The sequence below is a fragment of the Strix aluco genome, chromosome 10 (genome assembly GCF_031877795.1).
Source record: "Strix aluco isolate bStrAlu1 chromosome 10, bStrAlu1.hap1, whole genome shotgun sequence".
In the NCBI taxonomy this organism is placed as follows: Eukaryota; Metazoa; Chordata; class Aves; order Strigiformes; family Strigidae; genus Strix; species Strix aluco.
The window spans coordinates 14,834,515-14,854,483 of record NC_133940.1 but is presented as its reverse complement, the minus strand read 5'-3'; the positions used below and the strand labels follow the sequence as shown (position 1 = coordinate 14,854,483).

The 19,969-nt window shown below is 44.6% G+C and overlaps 1 protein-coding gene across 1 annotated transcript; it reads right to left on the bottom strand.

Annotated features, from left to right (window-relative positions):
* Window positions 1-1,813: 1,813 nt before the first annotated feature.
* On the bottom strand, window positions 1,814-5,427 carry LOC141927700 (uracil phosphoribosyltransferase homolog). Its single transcript, XM_074834952.1, has 5 exons — window positions 5,362-5,427; window positions 3,815-3,911; window positions 2,956-3,117; window positions 2,063-2,161; window positions 1,814-2,031 (listed from the first exon to the last, which is right to left on the bottom strand). The coding sequence occupies exons 1-5, from the start codon at window positions 5,425-5,427 to the stop codon at window positions 2,012-2,014; spliced, it is 444 nt and encodes a 147-aa protein (XP_074691053.1). The 3' UTR covers window positions 1,814-2,011.
* Between the last annotated feature and the right edge of the window lie 14,542 nt (window positions 5,428-19,969).

The window sequence follows — 19,969 nt, the reverse complement described above, 5'->3', positions numbered from 1 at the left end:
CTGCGCTTGATGAAAGGTGGCAGCAGAATTAATCGCCTCATTTCTGACAAAATATGTTCTGGAGCAGGAGCTTGAGAGGAAGATGGCAGCTAAACACAAGAGGAAATATATAGGAATCTAGCACCAACAGAGGTGCTATTTGTGCCTTTTAAAACTCTTAAATTCCTTGTATAAACAGGAAGATGATTCGGTGACTTTCTGTGTCAGTCGACTGAAGTGTATTTTTAAGATAGGAGTATCAGAGCTTGTCTGAAGCCATGAGGATTTACAGGGGCTTTCTGAGCAGGTTCTTGTCTCCCTTCTGGATTTGGTTCTGTTTACAGCCGTATCATTCTGTCAGTGTCCTTTCCCTGCCAAGCAGCAGCAGCACTACAAGGTCTGCAGGCAGTATCCCTGGCTACTGGCTAGCTGCAGCACTGTTCATTAGGTAGTATAGAAAATCAGATTTTGTCTTCTAATTAAAACAGATGTCTTTATGATAACGCAGCTATCCAGCTCAGATGTAGAAACAGCTTTAAAGGTTTCCAAGTAACTTCCTCAGTCACTTTTCTGGGAATTAGTTACTGCTGATTTTACCCTTTCCTTAAAAGCAGCTCAGCCTCACTTGGTTATAACAAGCTCTTGTCCAGGTAGAAACAATAAATAGTTTGAGAGCTTCTGAGCCACTTCCAATCAATATTCACACATCGTATTTTTGAAAGCTTCAGAATGAAACGTGAAGCAAATACAAAAGTTGTGTAAAAATGAGGCAGAGCAAAACATGGAAAAAACGCGTGTCTGAGTGGCTGAACAAGCTCCATTTTGTTCTCTTCTGCTTACTTAGAGGAGATATCCTTACACTACACCCGGCATTTGTACTGTTTATGCTGCTTTCCAGTGCCACAGAATAGTCGGGCGGGTTCCTCTGCGTCCCGGGATTAAAGCTGAGTGCAGAAAGCTGCAGTGAAAGGTGGGTGTCCTGGAATACAGCGTCAGTGTGGCGTTTGCTGGAGACATTACGTGTCTGTGATCTTCAAGGCAGCATGTAAATGAACAGTCAGATCCCTGTGGGGAAACTTAGTGTTTCTCAAAGTACTGATGTTGAGATCTTTTTCCTTGGTGCATTATCGCAGCTGATGCTGCAAACGTAATTGCAGATGGCCTACTAAGGAGCATACAGTTTTTCCAATTAGTATTTTTGGCCTTTAAAAAGGCTGTTAACTAGAAATCTGGGCGGCGTAAAAGCAGTAATTTTGACTGCACCCCCTGCTACCTGTGGTTTTAAAGCTGGGCTGCTAGTTACTTTTTAAATGGACTTTTTTTCCTTAGCTTCTGAAAAAAAGTTGCATACAAAGAATGTGATAAATGCAAAATGTGTAAAGTTCTGTTGAATACGCTGGGTAGATGCACTGGAAAACAGAAATTCCTCGGGCTGGCTGTAGTCACTGCTGCAGGTCACAAAAGAGAGAAAGTATTCAGCCGAGGGCATGGTAGTTTTTTGAACATGCAAATAGCTCTTTAAGTGGTGAAACCCATTTCCACTGTCTCTGGTGCAGTCTGTAGGACAGGTCTGTATGATGCATTGTGGAAAAGGCCCAAAGGATTTCTCTCATGATGTTTACTGTCAGTCTCTACCTAGTTAGGTGCTATAAATCCAGTTGCACCCAAAAAATTCAGGCTATAGAATAAGTAAGTTAAAGCAGAAATTTTAGCAATTTATACAACCCCAACATTGAGATGCTTGACTTTGTAATGAGAGAGGGCTTTGTTGCTGCACCCGACTCAGAGTTCAGGCAGCAACTGACCAGAACTGATCTAAATGAAGTACTTCCCCCTTTGGCCAAAAAGATTTTTAAGCATGCCCTCAAGCAACTCAACAATAATGAAATGTAGGAAAAAAGCCTCTTGTAAAATCATACAGTCATATCCATTTGTTCCAAGTGTGTCAGTCTGTTCCAAAATACTTCTGTCCGAAGTGTGTTGGTGCAACAGGATGGACTTCTGTAGTTAAAATGGTGATTTCTGGGAATTTCTAGATGATAGATTTGGCACCTTTTGAGAGACTGCAAAGGTCTCAACTTACCATGAGGTGTGGAGAAGAGGCTTAGCAGGATAATGACGCTGGGTTGTACACCATGTTCTACAAGAACTTTGACAGCCTCAATGACAGTGTTACCAGTACCTAAAAGGGGAAAAAGTGAGATTTTTTTCTTTCCCCCCAACCTTGGTTGAAGAACTTGTCCCTGGCCATCCAAGACTATCTGTGTTAATGTTGGTGTGTGACTGAATGATGATACTGTCCTTTCCCACTGGAAAACTGTCACCTCTGCATGTATTAATTGTAGAAAACTTCTGTCTCCTGATGAAGGAACTTAATCTCTACTCTGAAACAGCCAACTCTGCCAGGTTTTAAGCACTGAAGTTGGTGGATTTTATTAAAGCCCTCAGGCAAGAAAGCTCATCTAAAATAGTAAAATGGCAATTAAGAGCTCCATGTGTAGAACCAGAATGAAATCTTAGACTGGAAAAGTTACTTCATCCTGACAAACTCCTTACCATGCTTACCAGTTGGTTTGTTTGTTTTTTTTTTTTTTTGGTAGTATTAACTGTATTTAATTTTAAAATAATTTACTCCTAGGATTATGACATTAATCCAAAAATGTCTTTTAACAGCATGAGAAAAAGGCTGTTGGAGTCTTTTCTCCTGGCAAAATTTAAAAAATTAAATTTCTATCAAGTCTTAATGCTTCAACTTCTCTCACAAACGCAGGCATGCCCAGATGATTTGCTCTGCATTCATGCTGGTGCAGGCTGACTAATACGTATTCTGGCGCAGCCTGATAAATTCCCTACTAAGTCACCTAAACCAAGCAATAAACCTAATCAAAGCCCCTGAAATTTGGAAATTTTCCTTTAAGTTCAGCACACTGACTGTTCAGATGAGTCAAACTGTACATAATGATGGAAGACACTTACTTAGTATTGGGTACATGAGTAGAACTTTTCTCCTGTAAATGTCTGGTGGAAACTTAGCATAGTACACTTTTGCTCTTTGCGTCTCCTCGTCGCTCTGTATCAGGATTTTTCCTATGCGGATTGATCTGCAGCAGTCTCGTAAACCTTGTTCCATTGCCTCTCCTCAAAATGAGCAGCAAAAAAACCCAACAAGTTGTTACACGCTAAGAAATGGCACAGTTGCAAGATGCTACAATTAAATAGACAGTCCAAATATTGTATTGGTGAAGAGTTCTGAAAAGGAGATTTTTTTTTCTTGGTTCCAAGTGTTGAAAACACTTGAAGGTATTTTCCTTTTTTCCTCTGTTCAGACAGAAAAATGAGTCTACTTGGTGTTACTTAGCTCCTGGGTATTAGTGTTCCCACACAGCAGTGTAAGCTCTCAAAGGCGAGAGCTGGAAACATCAAAACTACCATGTGGGGTTTGAAGAACATCTGTGAGCTCTGCCCAGAGACACCACGGTGCAAAATGTAGTGCAGGAAGCTGTGGAGCCACTGGACTTTACATCATAGATACAAAGGTTTCTGCAGCTTTGGGCTAAATAACAGTGACTCTGCCACCACTGAGCAGTTTATTTGGAGACCTGTCTCTGAGCAGAAGTAGTTGGCGGCAAGCAAGGAAGGACAGTTGTCTCCTAAGAAGTTAATAAACATATTACTTGACATTCTGTGATTGAGGAAACCTAAGAAAGAGTAAAAACTGGCAGGTTTGGGTACAACTTAGCTGTAGAGAAGTGTTGTTGCCCATTTTTGAAAGGAACTTGCTTACAGGTTTCCAAATCATTAATCAGTGCTCATCCAACAACTAGAAACTGCCTACCACTTCTCATTATGCTGACTCCACAGTTCCCCTTTTCAAATCTGACTCCTTCATACTTGTGTCCTGTTGGAGTGGTCACAAACAAGCACAAGCCTGCCTGCAAAAGAAAAGGTAGGGATATTGCATTTTGCAATAAAACAGGGCCCTACAAAAGACTTGGTTGAAGGCTGAGCCCATCTGTGGATGGGGGTAAGTATGACCTTTCCTGGAGCAAATGTGGTGTGTCTCTGTCATGCTGACAGCAATGTCAAACAAAATAATGTAGAGTAATGTAGGTAAGAGGCCTTGCTAATAAATCATTTCAAGATCCTGTAACATTATGGAAAGTTGTCTTTGTCAAGTTAACCAGATACTTTCCTTAATGTCATGGTTTAAAGTAGTAGTGCTAATAGAATAAACCTTCAGTTAGTAAGACATCTGATCTTGCCTTTCACGATATTTTGATTGAAAAAGAGGAACAATGTAAGTCAATATGAACAATATTAATTGGACTGAAAACTAACTGATAGGTCTCCAAGTGTTATTGTAAGCAGAAGTATCACTGAACAAGGCACAGCTCCCTTCCCATCAGTTCTTGACCCCACACTGCTTAATGTGACCTACAAGAAAATATAAAATCATTACTGGTGATCTGCAGGTGCACAGAAGTTAGGGGCAGGTCACTGATACCAAACCTAATCTGGATCACTTAATGAGCTGAGCTTAAGTAAACAACATGTTTTTCAATGCCACCAGATGTAAAGCCATCAGCCTAAGAATAGAGAGCAGCAGCTGGACTAAGGGGTGGTGACAAAGTCAGAGAAAACAGTGATTCAGAAGAGGAATAATCAGCTGAACATGAGGTCCTAATGAGATGCTCTGCCAAGAGGAGCTAGTGCTTCCATGGAACCGAAAAGGGAGACACCAAGGGAGGCTTTATTACCTCTGTTGAGGGCTCCAGAAAGACTTCCCCGAGGGCTGGAAAACACACCTTCATGAGGAAACGCCCAAGGAACACAGTTTATGAAGAAATAAAAGGTTAAGGGACATTTTAAATGCAGTCTCTAGGAAGGTACGTGGCAGATTTAACACTAAAGGGTTCTTTGTCTGGCAAAGTGGTGTTTGGTAGCTGGACATCAAAATCAGTTGCTGTATATTTTTAGCAGTGGGGAAAGTTGTCCACTGAAACAGTCCACCCACAATTTGCTGACTACGGCAGAGTGCCTGTCACTGAAGAATCACTGGAAACAGTTAATGAGATTTTTTTTTTTTCCAAAGGAAACAGTCTAGTTTGAACCAGAATTAATTCAGAGGAATCTGGCAGCCTTCATTAGGCTGGAATTGAGAGCAGGTTATTAGAACAGCTCCTGCTAGATTTCTTCTGAATAAATACAGAAACACTCTGCAGGCAGCAGAGAAGAGGTGACACAGGCAGGCACAGGCAGCCTTAGCTGTAATATGTGTGTGCTCCCAGATAGGTGAAAAGGCCATTTTCAGTCATCTCTCCTCTCTTTTCAGGTTTAGGCCACATCCATAACGGACTACAGCTTTCCAACACTTTTTTTTGCCTGCGTAACATTACCAGTGTGAGCCATAGCTGCCCTCAGCAGCACAAGCCGCAGGGCAATCAGCATTTGCAAAAAGACAGCTACCAAAAGGTGCTGCTGACAGTTTTATTGCCATGCCTTTTGCTTTAACTCCGTGCTTGCTGTAAGAGCAGTGTTAGCCACTGGGAAACTTAAACATGTTATCAGGCGAGAGTACTACCGAATAACATCAGCTTTATTGCTGTCCTTTAGCATTTTGAAAGTATTGGGTGCCTGCTGGGTTTTAGTTATTGTTTAGGGGAAGCAAGGACCCTGGGCAGACTTTATCTTTTCATTCATTTGTGTTGAGTAACAAGAATGGAGGTTTTTTAGATGTCAAAGTCCTTAAGAGAAAAATGGGGGAAAGAGAAAGTGGGAAACACAGGATGGGATTGGAGGGAAGAAGGATCTTTCAAAGACATTTTGATGGTCACTCTCTTATTTACATCCAAACCACCGTTTTGATGGTCACTCACCAATCCTTATCTTGAGGCATGATTTCTAACATCTCATGTGCAGCTTGAGCATGTGTCAGTGACTTTGGGTACTGCTGTCTGGTTAATCATAGGTCTAGCAGGGGGGACCCGGAGTGCATTTCTGCCTATTCTTTTTGCAGCTGTTTCAACAGCAAATGCTAATTCCTCTCTCAATGTTTTGCTCTTTCTGGGAATTTAAAAATAACTTGCCTAATGAAGCAGTGCTGAGCAGCTCATATGTCCAGACAGATAGGAGTGAAATGCTTCAGTTCAGAAAGCAAAGACATCCACAGTGGCAGTGCCTTTGAACAAGTCCCCCAAGGCCCTTTTTCAAATAATCCCAGGACTGGCTGAAATTAATACAGGAAGAAATTCAGAGGAAGTGGGGAGAATCACGTCAAAGGGCCTGGGACTTGGAAAGACATTTCTGGGTGAACTGTAATCAGCCCCATCCTACAACAACCCTTCAGCAGTGCTGTTTAATTACTCCATTACAGGCAGGGTTTGGTGTATGTGTTCTATAGCAGGGACATCCAGAACATAAAAGAAAAACGTGGTGCTTACTGAATGCTTTACAAAGATCAGTGAAGCTCCTTGTCCCTTGTTAGAGCAATGAGAAGCTGAGCACAGAGTGAGAAAACTGCCTGTCCAAGGGCAGCCACCAAAGCACAAGCAGAGATACTTACAGGCTATGGCAGTTTCCAGTTTCTCCCTCAAAACCACCTTGCTTTGTTATTCATCTTTTATTTTCTACCCTCTGTACCCGGAGATCACCATCCCCATTTAAGTTTACCCTGCAGTGAGCACATCTGCATCAATATGACAGAACACATGAGAACCACAAAGGGTGAACATCCATGTATTTCCAAGAGTAGCTGCAACAGTGATCCCAAAAACAAGCTAGGCATGATATGCTGGGAAGCAAAATTGCTATGGAAAGGCAGGCATGGGGTCCAGGGAGATACTTGGCTTCTTGCTTTGGGCCAAGGCTGGAGTCAGAAACCCTTCCGCTGCCCACTTCTAGCCTTCTTAGCCTCTTGGATTGACTTGTGACATTATTATTTTCTTGTTCTTTAGAATAATTTACAGTGCAAGTCCTTGAGGTTTCAGACTTAATTCTGTGGGTGCCATAATGCTTATCAGAGAGTAAATGATACTCTTTCTAATATATCAATGATAAAACCCTTTTTTTCCCCAGCTAGATGAATGATTATTACATTCTTCAAATCAATTCTCATTTTTCTTTAATTGCTTCTGATGCCCTTGGTACTGTTGAGTGACAGGGTCTGCACTCCAGCCTAGGAGGCTACCAGGGTAACTCAGCAATCCCCTCACCTGCATGAGAGGAGATTATCGATCTAAAAGGCTGGTGGTTTTATTTGGAGCAGAGAGGATGAGGAAAGCATCTGTCAGAAGAATTTGCCAGGCAGAGACTCCTGCTACTACCTATGTTAACCCTGCAAAGAATGTAAGGTCTATTTCATATGCAGCATGTCCATATGTTTTTATTGAATTGTCATTAGGAAATTCCACCTCTAAGGGCAATTCATCATTCCCTTGAGTCTTGTATCAAATATGGTGTGCTGTAAAAGGTTGAAATGAAGCCAAAACAGAAGGATCATGTGTTACTTCAGCTCTGTGCTTGTGTCAGGGAAATGGAGGACTTCCACCACTGGGATGCAACTTCTAAAAAACAGGAGCTTCTCTCCCTCTGTACAGAATAATGGATTTCATCATCATCCTTCAACCAAGAACATGGCCTGTGCGATGTCCAGAACAGTCCAGGCAATGGCACATTTCCTTTTTTGAACTGAAATCTTAACCCGGTTTGTAACCATAGCCCTAAAGTTAAAGCTAAACACAGCAGCTGCTCTCTGTAGCTAACATGAGCCTCCATCTCAGCATGTTTCCCAAGATTAGTAGGCTTTATAGACTTGTTAATAATTGAGAGTTGTACCTTTCTGTTCTCAAATACCAATCCTAACTTTAAGCAACCTTGACCAAAGCTGTACACTGACTGTCTCACATGCACCAGGAGCTCCCTGAGCTCCCTGGGCCTTTCAGATTCAATAATAAAACTTATTCTTCAACTCTTGGTTTCAATAATCCTGGCATCATAACCCCAACTGAGACTGGAATTTCACACCCTCCAAGAGAGAAACTCTCCTCCACTCTACCCCCAAAAACCCCTGAGGGCGTTAAGTCTGTTCATAGCGAGGGTCTATAATAGTGCAACCCATCCCCATTGCATCAGGGCACGCTGCGGGAGGGGTCACGCCAAGCACGCACCTTCAAACAGAGCCAGGGCCGAATGCAGCGTGCGCCTCAAGGGCAGGACCTTGTAGCCAGCGGCAGACCACATCCTCAAGGGACTTGGGTCAATGCTAAATCTCTGAGGGAGCTGCTGGACAGACTCCACTCACTGAACACTATGCCAGGGACTTGTTTCAAAAAAAAAGATCTTAAATAGTCTCCATAGGCAATGCCAGCATTTTGCAGCATTATCCGATGGGAGATGAAGGAAGGATAAATTCCTTAAAAATAATCCTCATGGTGTTAAATAATGTGATTAAGCAGGCTGCCTAATTCTCCTCCTTGGTATTAAACTGTCCTGTTTACCACTGGTTTCAGCTCTGCCCCCCTCACTGCCCTGTCCTGTGCACCCTCCTCTGCTGCAGCACGAGGCTGACTTGACATACCGCTGCTTTAGCAGCTGCCTGCAGTAAAAATGTAGCCTTATCTCTCAGTCTGCAGTTTGTGCTCAGTCTCTTTATTTTCCTTCATGTAATCATCAGACATTTCGGCGTTTCGTCGTGATAAATACCAGACTGTTGAATCTCTAGAGCTGCCAAGAAATGCATCTCAGCGTAGCACAAATAGAGCTGCTATTTTTTTTTTATTCCTTCCCTTAGTTTAACATTTATTCCTGCTATTGTTGTCCTTAGAAGGATAAATAGGGCTGCATCTTGCTAGCAAGTTGCTCCAAATACATTAGATGAAAGAATAAATAACATGATGTACCGAAGGCTATGAAAACTAAATATATTATATTGAGATAGTCAAGCAAAGGATGTGATAATGTGCTATTCATTATACAGGTGCACCAGAGCTCACTACAGGATAAAATTAGATTGTCTCATCTGTAGGTCATGTACCTTATACGGCTCAGAATTGGCAGAGATTTTCTTCTGTCTGTACTGGTAGTGCACTGAAACAGGAGCATGTCAGTCACAGCCCTGCACTCCAAATAAACGTTTCCATGATCACACTGTATTGCACAGCAGAAGGCATGAAGGATCCTGGTCATCATGGCTTTGGTACCACGTCTGAAAATATCTTTTCCATTTCCACTTTTTAAATGCCATAGGTTTCTCTTTCCCCTCCTCTCAAAGAAGGATAGAACATGTGCAATGTGCAAAGAGATAAGAAACATATGGCGTCTGATAGACAGGTTGGTATGTCAAGCATTACCCAGGTTGTTTGCTCTAGATCATCATCTGAAGGTACATTCAGTGATGCTGAGTGACTCTCTGAAGTGGTGATACTTTGATAGGCAAAACCAACTCGCACAAATGATTGCTGTTTGCTGCTGCAGTAACTCGTGATGCATTTCAGACAGCAGGACAGACTCAGCACTCACGGTGGCTCTGTGTTTCCTATTTTCCTTGGTACCCACATCCCCACTTTGCCAGCTTACAGCCACCATTCTTGAGACACTTCTGCCACACAACCCAGCTATAAAATGTCTTGTGCTCCAGAGAATGCACCCCTTTAGTACTTTTCTCTTTGCAAGTGGATTTGCTGCCTGAAGCTGCCTTTGGAGCCACCCACCTCTATTGTTATTTCCATTAAAAGGCTGGAAGTCTAATCTTGCATAATCATGCAGTCTAGAAAATCTCTAAATTAATTCTGATGGTAAAGAAAAAAAAGGTGCAGGTATAGACAAGAAGAAGTATCTCATGCTTTGTGCAGGAAGCAAAGAGATGCAAGATACAAAATTCCACAGAAACTCACTTGCATTTGTTTAAGTCCTTCTGTCCCCCAGAGACAGGGTTCAATAAGAGCCTGCAATGTCGTTTTGGCTGCCTGGGTTATCTCTCTGGATGGCTTGTCTCCAGGAAAGGCTTTTGAATGGGTACCCTCTAGGTATATCTGCTGGCTGGTCCCTCTCCAGATGACAATTGCTTCCCCTTCTGCAGTTTAAGATGGCTCAATATATAAACTTTAAAAGAACAATCCAGTCAGGGCTTGTGAGTGCCACTTGGTGACTCAGACTTTGCCTTTCCCAGGCAGCCCGCAACATTGTTAGAATCACAGAATCACAGAATGGTTTGGGTTGGGAGGGACAGTAGAGAACACCTAGTTCCAAGCCCTCAACACCTTCTACTAGACCAGGTTGCTCAAAGCCCCGTCCAACCTGACCTTGAACACTGCCAGGGAGGGGGCAGCCACAGCTTCTCTGGGCAACCTGTGCCAGTGTTTCAACACCCTCACAGGAAAGAATTTCTTTCTCATATCTGATCTAAATCTACCCTCCGTCAGTTTAAAACCGTTACCCCTCATCCTATCCCTACACTCCTGATCAAGAGTCCCTCCTCATCTTTCCTGTAGCCCCTTTAAGCACTGGAAAGCTGCTGTAAGGTCTCCCCAGAGCCTTCTCTTCTCCAGGCTGAACAACCCCAACTCTCTCAGCCTGTCCTCACAGGGGAGGTGCTCCAGCCCTCAATCATCTTCGTGGCCTCCTCTGGACCTGCTTGAGCAGGTCCATGTCCTTCTGATGTTGGGGGCCCCAGAGCTTGGACACAGCACAGCACTGGTGGGGTCTCACGAGAGTGAAGTAGAGGGGGAGAATCCCCTCCCTTGACCTGCTGGCCACACTTCTCTTGATGCAGCCCAGGACACAGTTGGCTTTCTGGGCTGTGAGTGCACATTGCTGGCTCACAGTCAGTTTTCCATCCACTAATACCCCCAAGTCCTTCTCCGCAGGGCTGCTCTCAACCCACTCATTGCCCAGCCTCTATTTGTGCTTGGGATTGCCCTAGCCCTGTGTGCATTACCTTGCACAGAAGCTAATGCCAGTACTCCGAGGGCTGCCTGAGCTGCTTGCAGGATGGCAGTGCACAGCCTCTGCCTCTGAACTAGGCTCACTGCAGGGCAGGAAGCCCAAGGGTGAAGGTAAAGCACCAACGAAGAGCTGGATTTAAGGTTTTATTGCAAACACACAGGATTCCCTTCAAGAACACCATTACAGCCTACAGGAGCAGAAACTTCCTCTTTCCTGCCAGTTTTTATGAGATTAGTTCTTACCCAGTGTCTGATCTCCCATTCTTGAGCCATTTCCAAGTGTCACATTTAGCCACTGTGCTGAATGTCGCTGCAGCTAATTATGGTCACTGCAGCTAATTATGGGCTGATCCTGAAGCCCTGCCATCCCATCCCAGCAGGACCAGTTGGCCAGAGCACACCACGATCATTTCTGTGAGGCAGCACGCAAAGCCATGGCAGGCTGTGCTCTCCATCCCAGGTACCTTTGCACAGCCAGAGCCATCTTTTCCTCTGTCCATAAGCAGCAGCTAAGGGTAACATATATAATCTTTGCTTGTTTGTTGACTGCTACCAGCAGAAAGACATCACTGTTGCTATATGAGGATTCCATATGGCATGAAAAACCCTTCAAGTCCTTAAACACAGAGGTGGATGCAGAGCAGATTACAGCAATTTAGGAGAGCAGGTTTACAGCATCATGGACAGCGGTCCTCTCATACGGTGTCCAGAGGGACGCCTCTAGAGTAGGACTGGAATGAGATAAAGTAGAAAAGGCATTTTAAAGGATGTTGCAGAGTAAATGTCTTTTGTGTGGCTTGGATTAATCACTCCAAGCAGCGAGGAGCCCAACTAGAAGATGTGAGAGGAGGCTGGAAGTGCACTGGGACAGGGCAAGAGGATGAGCTGAGATGGGAGCCATCGTGGGGAACTCAGAGGTGCGCAGATGGTGGGCAGGGATGGATGAGACTGACATCCCAGTCCTCCCACAGCCGGGACCAGTGCTGTGAAAAACAAAAATTCGCCAATACTGACAAGAAGGGCAAGTGGAAAAAGCAAGCTCATATGGCAAGGAATGAGACAAAGGTGGGAAGTGATGAAAACCTTGAGATAGATAGTGATAGGCAGGTGAAGATAAAGACCAGAAGGGAGGAGGGCAAATGATTGGCTCCAGGAAATTTCTGGATTTTTGGGTCAATCAGCAGAGGGATCACTTTTTCAGACACAGAGAAAGGCCAGTGCCATGCCATGAGGGATATGGGCTCTTTATCCTCTCCACAAGATATCTCCCTAGCATAGCAAGGCCATCAATGCCAGGGCAAAGCATATTGTAGCCATTGTTTGTACTAGCATGTTCCCAAGCCCAGCAAAATAAAGAGATAAGCAGTGCAGCCAACAAACTCCGTGACCCTCACAGAAGCTTGCCACTTAATAACAACTATAGCTATAGCACACAATACAAAACTGCTGTTGTCTCATGTCCCATGTTGGGCACCAAAAAGGACCGTGGTGGGTTGACCTTGGCTGGATGCTCTATCACTCTCCTCAGCAGGATGGGCGGGGGAGAAAATAAGATGGAACAAAACTCATGGGTCAAGATAAAGGCAGTTTGATAAAGCACAAGAAAAGGCCATGCATGGAAGCAAAGGAAAACAAAAGATTTATTCTCTTGCTTCCTATCAGCAGGCGATGTCCAGCCACTTCCCAGGATGCAGGGCTTCAGTACGCGTAGCAGTTACTCCAGAATATAAATTATAATAATAACGAATGACCCCTCCCTGTCTTTTCTCCAAGCTTTTATTGCTGTGCAGACATCATATGATATGGAATCTCCCTTTGGTCAGTTTTGGTCAGTTGTCCCAGCTGTGTCCCCTCCCAAGATCTTGCCCATCCCCAGCCTGCTGTCTTTGGGGGTGAGGGGGGAATGCTTAAGAGACACAACCTTGATGCTGTGGAGCACTGCTCAGCAGTAGCCAAAACACTGGTGTGTTATCAGCACCTTTCTAGCTGCTGACACACAGCACAGCACTAGGAGGGCTGCTGTGGGGAACATTAACTCCATCCCACCCAGAACCAATACATATATGTTGTTCCTTCTCTTTTGGAAGAAATCAGAAAGATGCTTTGCAGACACAGAAGTCCAGGCAGAAGGAAGGGAGTGCTTGAGAAATAAGTTTTTAGATGGTAAGAAAGTGGTGAGAATTGAGGATGGGGGTGAGTTCAATGAAATGGGAAAAATGGAAATTTTGCATCTTGAAGGTTAATGAAATCAAAAAGAAGAGGAAGAATCAGACCATCTCAGTTACTTCTTTACACCCAGGACCTGGCACCATTTGGACATAACAATTGCTGGTTTGGGAGATGTGATGAGAAGTACTGCCAAACACTGATAAACAACCTTTCTCACATTGCTAGGATTTAGGCTCATTCCTTGTCTTAATTTCCTCCAACCCTTCTGACTCTCAGCACCTCCTCTCACATTTGCATGTGTTTATCTCTTCCAAATACTTGTAGACAGCTATCACGTCTTCCCTTGCATTGCTAATGATGTAACTTTAACTAGGGACAGTAAAATGATAAAAAACCTGAACAAACAAAAAGGCAAAGAAAAGACAAGGGTGTTTTGCTGCAGTAAAGCACATTGATTCCTGTACTTCTGAGTGGTATCACTATTGTGTATTTAAATCATACACACTTTGCAGGCAAGCAGTAAAATAAACATCCTAACAAATAATTCAGATAAGGTTTCAGACCTGTATGTCTTCTGAGCACATGTTAGCTTGTGAGCTTCAGAGCATCATAAGACATCAGCAGAGTAGGAAATGGAGGAGCAAAGTTTCTGTTCCACAGCAAGGTGGGTGCCATCCATCTTCAAACATCGTCAGCAGGCCTGCCTCTGTCCCAGTACCGGGATGGAGAAAGCTCTCCAGTGACAGCGAATGCTACTGGAGAAACAGAAAACCAGTCACTTGTTTGCATTAAACTTGTTGGATCATGGTATCCTTACCCCCCCCCCCCAATTAGATGAAATTTATCACAGAGTTCAAAAGCTATGGAAATGGCCCGAAAGACAGGCTGGTGATGCATTTGCAGAAGCTCTCTTTCTTTAGGAAATCAGCTTAAAAACCCTAATGGTTGGAGAAATGGCCCCACAGCCCATTAATTGGTGGCCATTTACATTTCAAGGTCCCTGTCTCCAATGAGAGAGCGAGGATGTCTGAATCCTTCCTTTCTCATAATTAAAGCTTATGAGCTGGAGACTCATTTTTAAGGTGCCCCTTTCTATTGATCTGTAATGCCACTTTAGAGGTTATAGCTAATAATATTAGATTTCAATCAACTCAGATTTGGTCGTGGATGCTACTTTCAGCTACAGGAATCGAGTTAACTGCCTCTTGCCTTTTTCCTATTTATGTTTTAACTGCATTGTGCGAGAATAATGTAGCATCTTCATCCAGACAGAATTAGTCATTTACTTTATGTAGAAATCTTTAGCATGTAGTAATCTCACCCATATTCAGCCAAGCAGGTAAGCACATACTGAAGTCTACAATTAAAATCCTTAATTAAATCCTTAAATTAAGCACATACTTAAATGCTTTGCTAAAGAGGGATATAATCTCCAACATGCTTAAGATAAAGTGTGTGTTTAAGTGCTTTATTGAACCAGTGCTTTCACTGTGACACAAAGTATATTTGTGAAGCAAAAGCTGCTGTAGGTGTAATCCCACAAAAAAACAGCAAATTGATGGGGGAAGCCTGTGTGCATTTATCAACATAAACCACATGTCACCTGTTCTGACAGTTTGTACCTGGAATTTTGTGAGGTGTAAAAAACCATTTGGGTGGGATGTTGCCAGGCCAGTGGAAGGCTCTGTCGGGACTGTGGCAGCAGAAGCAGCAACGTTCACAGATCAGCTGCGGGTCAGAGGAATGACAGTCCCAGCTTGGATGCCTGGCTGGGTTTTGCATGGCTTGCTGGGCTGGGGAGGTGGCACTTACATCTGAGATTTGGGGGAGGTTTGGTCTCTGTGTTGACTCTGAGAGAGGGCGAGGGTGGGAGACAGTAAGAAGACTTCCTCCACTCCACCAAGCACTGGAGCTGGCACGCTGTAGTGGAAAGGTGTATTTATGGAGCAGGAGAAGAGACAGGCTTTGGGGATGGCATCAGGGCTAGGGCTGGGCCCTGGGTCTGAGAAGGAAGGGTTTCTGAATGGGACAAACTGAAGAGTTTAACTGCTGAATCTGCAAAGGCTCACAGGGTGAAGGCGATGGTTGATTTTGGTATGAAATGGCTCTTGTTTCAGGGCAGGGATCTGTCAGCTGGCTGCTCTTAAAGCTAGAGTTAGATTGGGTTTAAAGCTGAGCTTTGATAAGATCAGGGTTGAGTATCTTTGGTTGGTAACTGGGGACAGGATGACACCTGATGCCCTGAGTGCAGCTGAACCTCCTCCTCCCCACCAGGAAACCTGCCAATAATCCCGATGCCAGTAGCTTGGATCTGCTCCAAGAGGAGTCCAAGGAGATCTGAGATTTGGTCCAGGACTGTCAGAGCTATGGCAGGACACTAGCTGAGGAGGTCTGGCTCTTCTCCTGGTACCACAGTAGCTAGGCAGGGGCTGAAAGCAGAAAGGGAAAGCAAAAGGAGGAAAATCCGTTTTGTTTTCTCGAGAATAAGGAAAAAGGGGCTGGATTCCCCAAATCTCCTCACCCTGACTGTCTTCAGTCCACAGGCAGGTCTGGCACTTACCCAGCTTCAGGTTGGCAGCACCCAGTCAGACAGGAGCACCCAGGCAAGCTCAGTCCTGGGCCAAAAAGGAAACACACATCATCAGGCCACAATCAAGTCCTTTCCCCACAGACTGGGCTTCACTAGACATGGACTGTGGTCAAACATACCAGCAGGACTCTGTGAATATCCCTCATTTCTGCCAGAAATGGTATTAAAAGAATATTATGAGTTGCAATTACTATGGCATGCACTATTCCTGCTTCAGGTCCCAGTGTCATTTAGCACCCAGAAGGGATGCTACCCAGTTGATGAGCAGCTATTTGGTATTTTGTTTTAACCTCATGACCACTGTGTGACTTCAGGCTTTATTTACTGCCTGCTATCCAAACCCAGCTCCAGAGACAACGTTATTCATTTCCTCACATACTTTCCTACTGGAGTTCATCACTCCAGTACCCAGGAGCAACACACGTATTAATTAAATTAGTGTTGTGGAAGGGTGGGGGGAGGATTTAACTTGTAACTCCCTGAAACAGGGCCTGAGAGAAACAGGCCTGCAAGAAAAAACAGCCTGAGAAAGAGATAAGGGATGGGGGGGAGTGGAGGCCCTCCGAGCCGAGGAATGTCTCCCACATTCACAAGTAATGAAACTATAGTCATGGGGTGGATAGTGTGGAGTTTGGATTATTTCCATGTTTCAAATTTGGAGTTTAACTGTGCTCGTTTGAAACAATCTCTCATTTTGGATCCACAATTTGCAACAGCCAAGACTTTGTTTTTATTTAATTTGCAGCAAACATGATACTATAGAATAGTAAGCCACCATGAAATCAGAAAAGCCTGACTGATGCATATGGGTGTTAGCACTGGAGCACCCCCAATCCTTATGAGAAATGATTGCTCCAGTGGTCAGAGCTTGGAAGGGTAACATGTTTAACACAGAATAAATCTGTAAAATTTGAGTCTATTAATCCCAACCCCAATTCCTGCTTCAAATGGTGTAATGCCACCTGTGTACAGCATAAGGCATTGTCTGCAGTTTGGCTATGGCTTGGCAGAGATGAAATGGGAGCCTCACGCTGCATCCATTCAGGGATCAGCACACGTCGGCTGTGTTTGCACTGTGTGCCGTTGATTAGAGCGTGCTGCAAAGCCCGCAGACACTCTCACAGCACTGCAACAGGCCTCCTAATTTGTTCCCAGAAACACTGTCATTTCTAAGTTTGAAATATAGCTAAGAAATATAGTTAAGAGAAGCACTTACGAATACCTGACACAAAGCAATTCCCAGTTATTTTGTATCGACTTTCTTGCATGAAGAGAGAAAAATACATCCACAATTTAAACTCATTACCTGACACCCTCTAGAGGCCTCCAGACTGCAAAGGCTTCAGCACCAGCTAATTTTATGAGAATATTCCCACCTTGTGCTAACTTGTTTCAGCTAATGAACCCAGGAGGGCCAGCGGCACGCGTGCCCCGGGCTGGCGGCTGGGCTGTGCTGGGGCTAGCGGCGCAGCAGAGAAGGTTTCATCAGCGAGACAAACACCAGCCCATAGGCACAGGCTTGGGGAAAAAAGTTTCAAGTCCTCGAGATTGATGTTACCAAGTCGGGCAAAGGCTCAGCAGAGAGATCAAATGGTGCCGAAGCCTACCCAGCCCTTTTTTTTGTTTGGAAATGGCAAGTAAGAGATCCAACTGAGGTGCCAGCATGGCATACAAACTGAAATGCTCAGCAGCGCTCGGACTACAGCATCTCTCTCTGACATTTGTGTGCCCATCCCTCTGTGCAAGACCCTCGGCCTGGACCTACACCATCACTAAACGCCCTTGGGATGCAGCCCTGGGTCCAGATGGCTGGCACTTCTGACCCTTTTTGAGTGGTTTTTGTTAACCTCACAGGGCAGTTAAACAGAGTTAGGTGCTTTTGGATTATATTTCCCATTGCTTTTTCTCTCACACTACAGCTTCTTAGGTTTTAGCATATTGCAAATCTTCCCCCGGCATGCTCTGCACCAAGAGATGGATTATATTAAAGCAAAAACCAAGTAAGAAAATGTAGAGTGAAAGCTCAGCTTCCACATGTAATTCAGTCCATGCCATTCCCCCATGCGTGAAAATCCACGCACAACGATCTGGTGCGTTGCTTGTAGTGCAACTTCACAGCATGGGGTGAAAGCGGTCTCAGCTTCACAGTTACTCATTGCTCTTCATAAGGGATGACTCAAATGGTATTGACAGGCTTCAATGTGGTTTGTACGTTTACAGAGAGATAATCTAGTAGTTTTGTTACCAGTCAGGGACACAGGAGATGGAGGAGTTAATCTCCCTTCCATCACATGTTTACCATCCAATTCCTGGTAAGTCAAATATGTCCTGCAGTGTCCAAGGACTTTGGGAGGGCCACAGTAGAATTTATCTGCCTCCATCCCAATGTGTCATTGTCAGAAAATTCATGCCTAATCTTGTGGGCACCTGCCTGAGGTGATTTGGTGCTGAGCAGTTCAGCAGTATCTCAGATCTCATTATCGCTGAGCTTCCCAGATCAGACATGTCTCAAATTAATCCCTCTGAGGGCTCGGCCCATACTGAACTGCAGCTCATAGCATCAGGGACACCCTGAGCCTGGAAACAACCAACACGTCCCCACTGGTGATATCCCACCCTTTCTGTATGGCCACCTGGGCACAGGGAGGCCCGAATGAGTTCCTTGTGGGCATGAGGGCTCGTCTGCCCTTAGCCAAAGCAGGTACTCTAGCAGCTGGAAAATGGCACAGCTGCAGTTCCCAAAATGGGTATAACCACATGTAATGCACCCTTCTAGTCCCAAACCCATGCAAACGGCACCCAAAGAATCTCTGACTCCTCTCAGCATATGCCCTGGTAAGAATAAATTAAACCATACTGACCCTACCCTTCAAAATAAAAGAGCCTCTAAGCTTTGGCACTATGAAAAGAAAAAAAACCTCACCAAATTAATCGGATAACTGATCAGCTTCTCCCGTTTCCATGCTCTGATCAGGTAAAAACCACCACAATCCAACCTGGTTGAACTAAAACTGGACGTCTCCTCTCCCTGGGCGTGACCCCAGACCCTGGGTTAGCAGCCGGAGGGGAACGGCACAGCTGAGCTGCCCATCCTCTGGCGGATGCTGCTCTAGGAAACTCACGCCCAGGCCTGCGGGGTTTACCTACGGCATAATTAAACAGGGTGAGAAAGACAAACAGAGCAGTGGGCTGTCAATCAACTGAAGTGGCTTGATGCCGTTGTTCAGACCACTCCAGAAGTTCGGGAAGCTGCATGTGAATTCCCACCTGGATTTGGATGAGCTTCATGAGCAGGCCCTGCTTAAACACACGGGTTTGCTGTGACCAGACAGGGATGTGGGCAAGTCTGTGCCCCACCAGCGTCTCCACTCCTCTCCCCTCCCCGGCAACCAGCAGCCATGCACCGCTTCGTTGCTGGCTGCAGGAGAGGCAGAGAAAGCAAGGAAAAGTGATTTAATGCATCCCATTTCCCAAGTGTTTAAATAACTGAATTGTCTGTAGAAAGCAGCGCGTGGAGGGGCAGGGTTTCTCGCGTCACAGCGGCTGGGGTGATTAGTTTGGGAATTAAGGTGGCTTTGATTCAAAGTACAGCAGAGTAGCCTTTAAGCAGAGGTAAATTCATAATGGAAAATGCTATGGGAAATAGATTCCAAATTTAAATCTTCCTGGGATATGTGCAGGAGGACTTCTTGGCGGCGCAGCGGTATTTGCCTCCTGTCCTCCTCGCTGTTCCTCCTTCTGTTAACCAGGTGAAGGCGTTAAATAGGTTGAAAAGCCACTGTGCAAAATCCTCCTGAGTGCAGGTGAAGGTGTTTGAAGCTATCCTATGGAATCAGATGCAAAATTGTATTGCTGCTTCAGGACTCAGTGGAGGCAGTTAGACCAAACCAAGAGCCACTGAAGAAAGGCTGGTATGACCTAGGGCAGGTTTGTCCCCAGCCTGCCTTTGCCAGCCAGAGACAGCAGCTCCCGCTGGCAAGACAGAGAAGCTGGTGATATTAAATTACATCCTAATTAAAATCTGACTCTGCTTTCATTCACAAGGAAAAGTCACTGGGCTGTACGCATAGATGGATGATGGTTCATCCAGAAGTTATGAGCATTTTAATTATATGTGCATATAATATAAATGTACTAGAGAAACACAAACCCACTTTAACAGGGCCCTTTCTGTAGCATTACTCAAATATATGAAGGCTCCACTGCTGAATTAAATGTGTTTTATTTGGGTAAAAGATGGAGACTTTATACAGTTAACGGGTACCTTATTTTATAGGGTAGTTTTCACTGT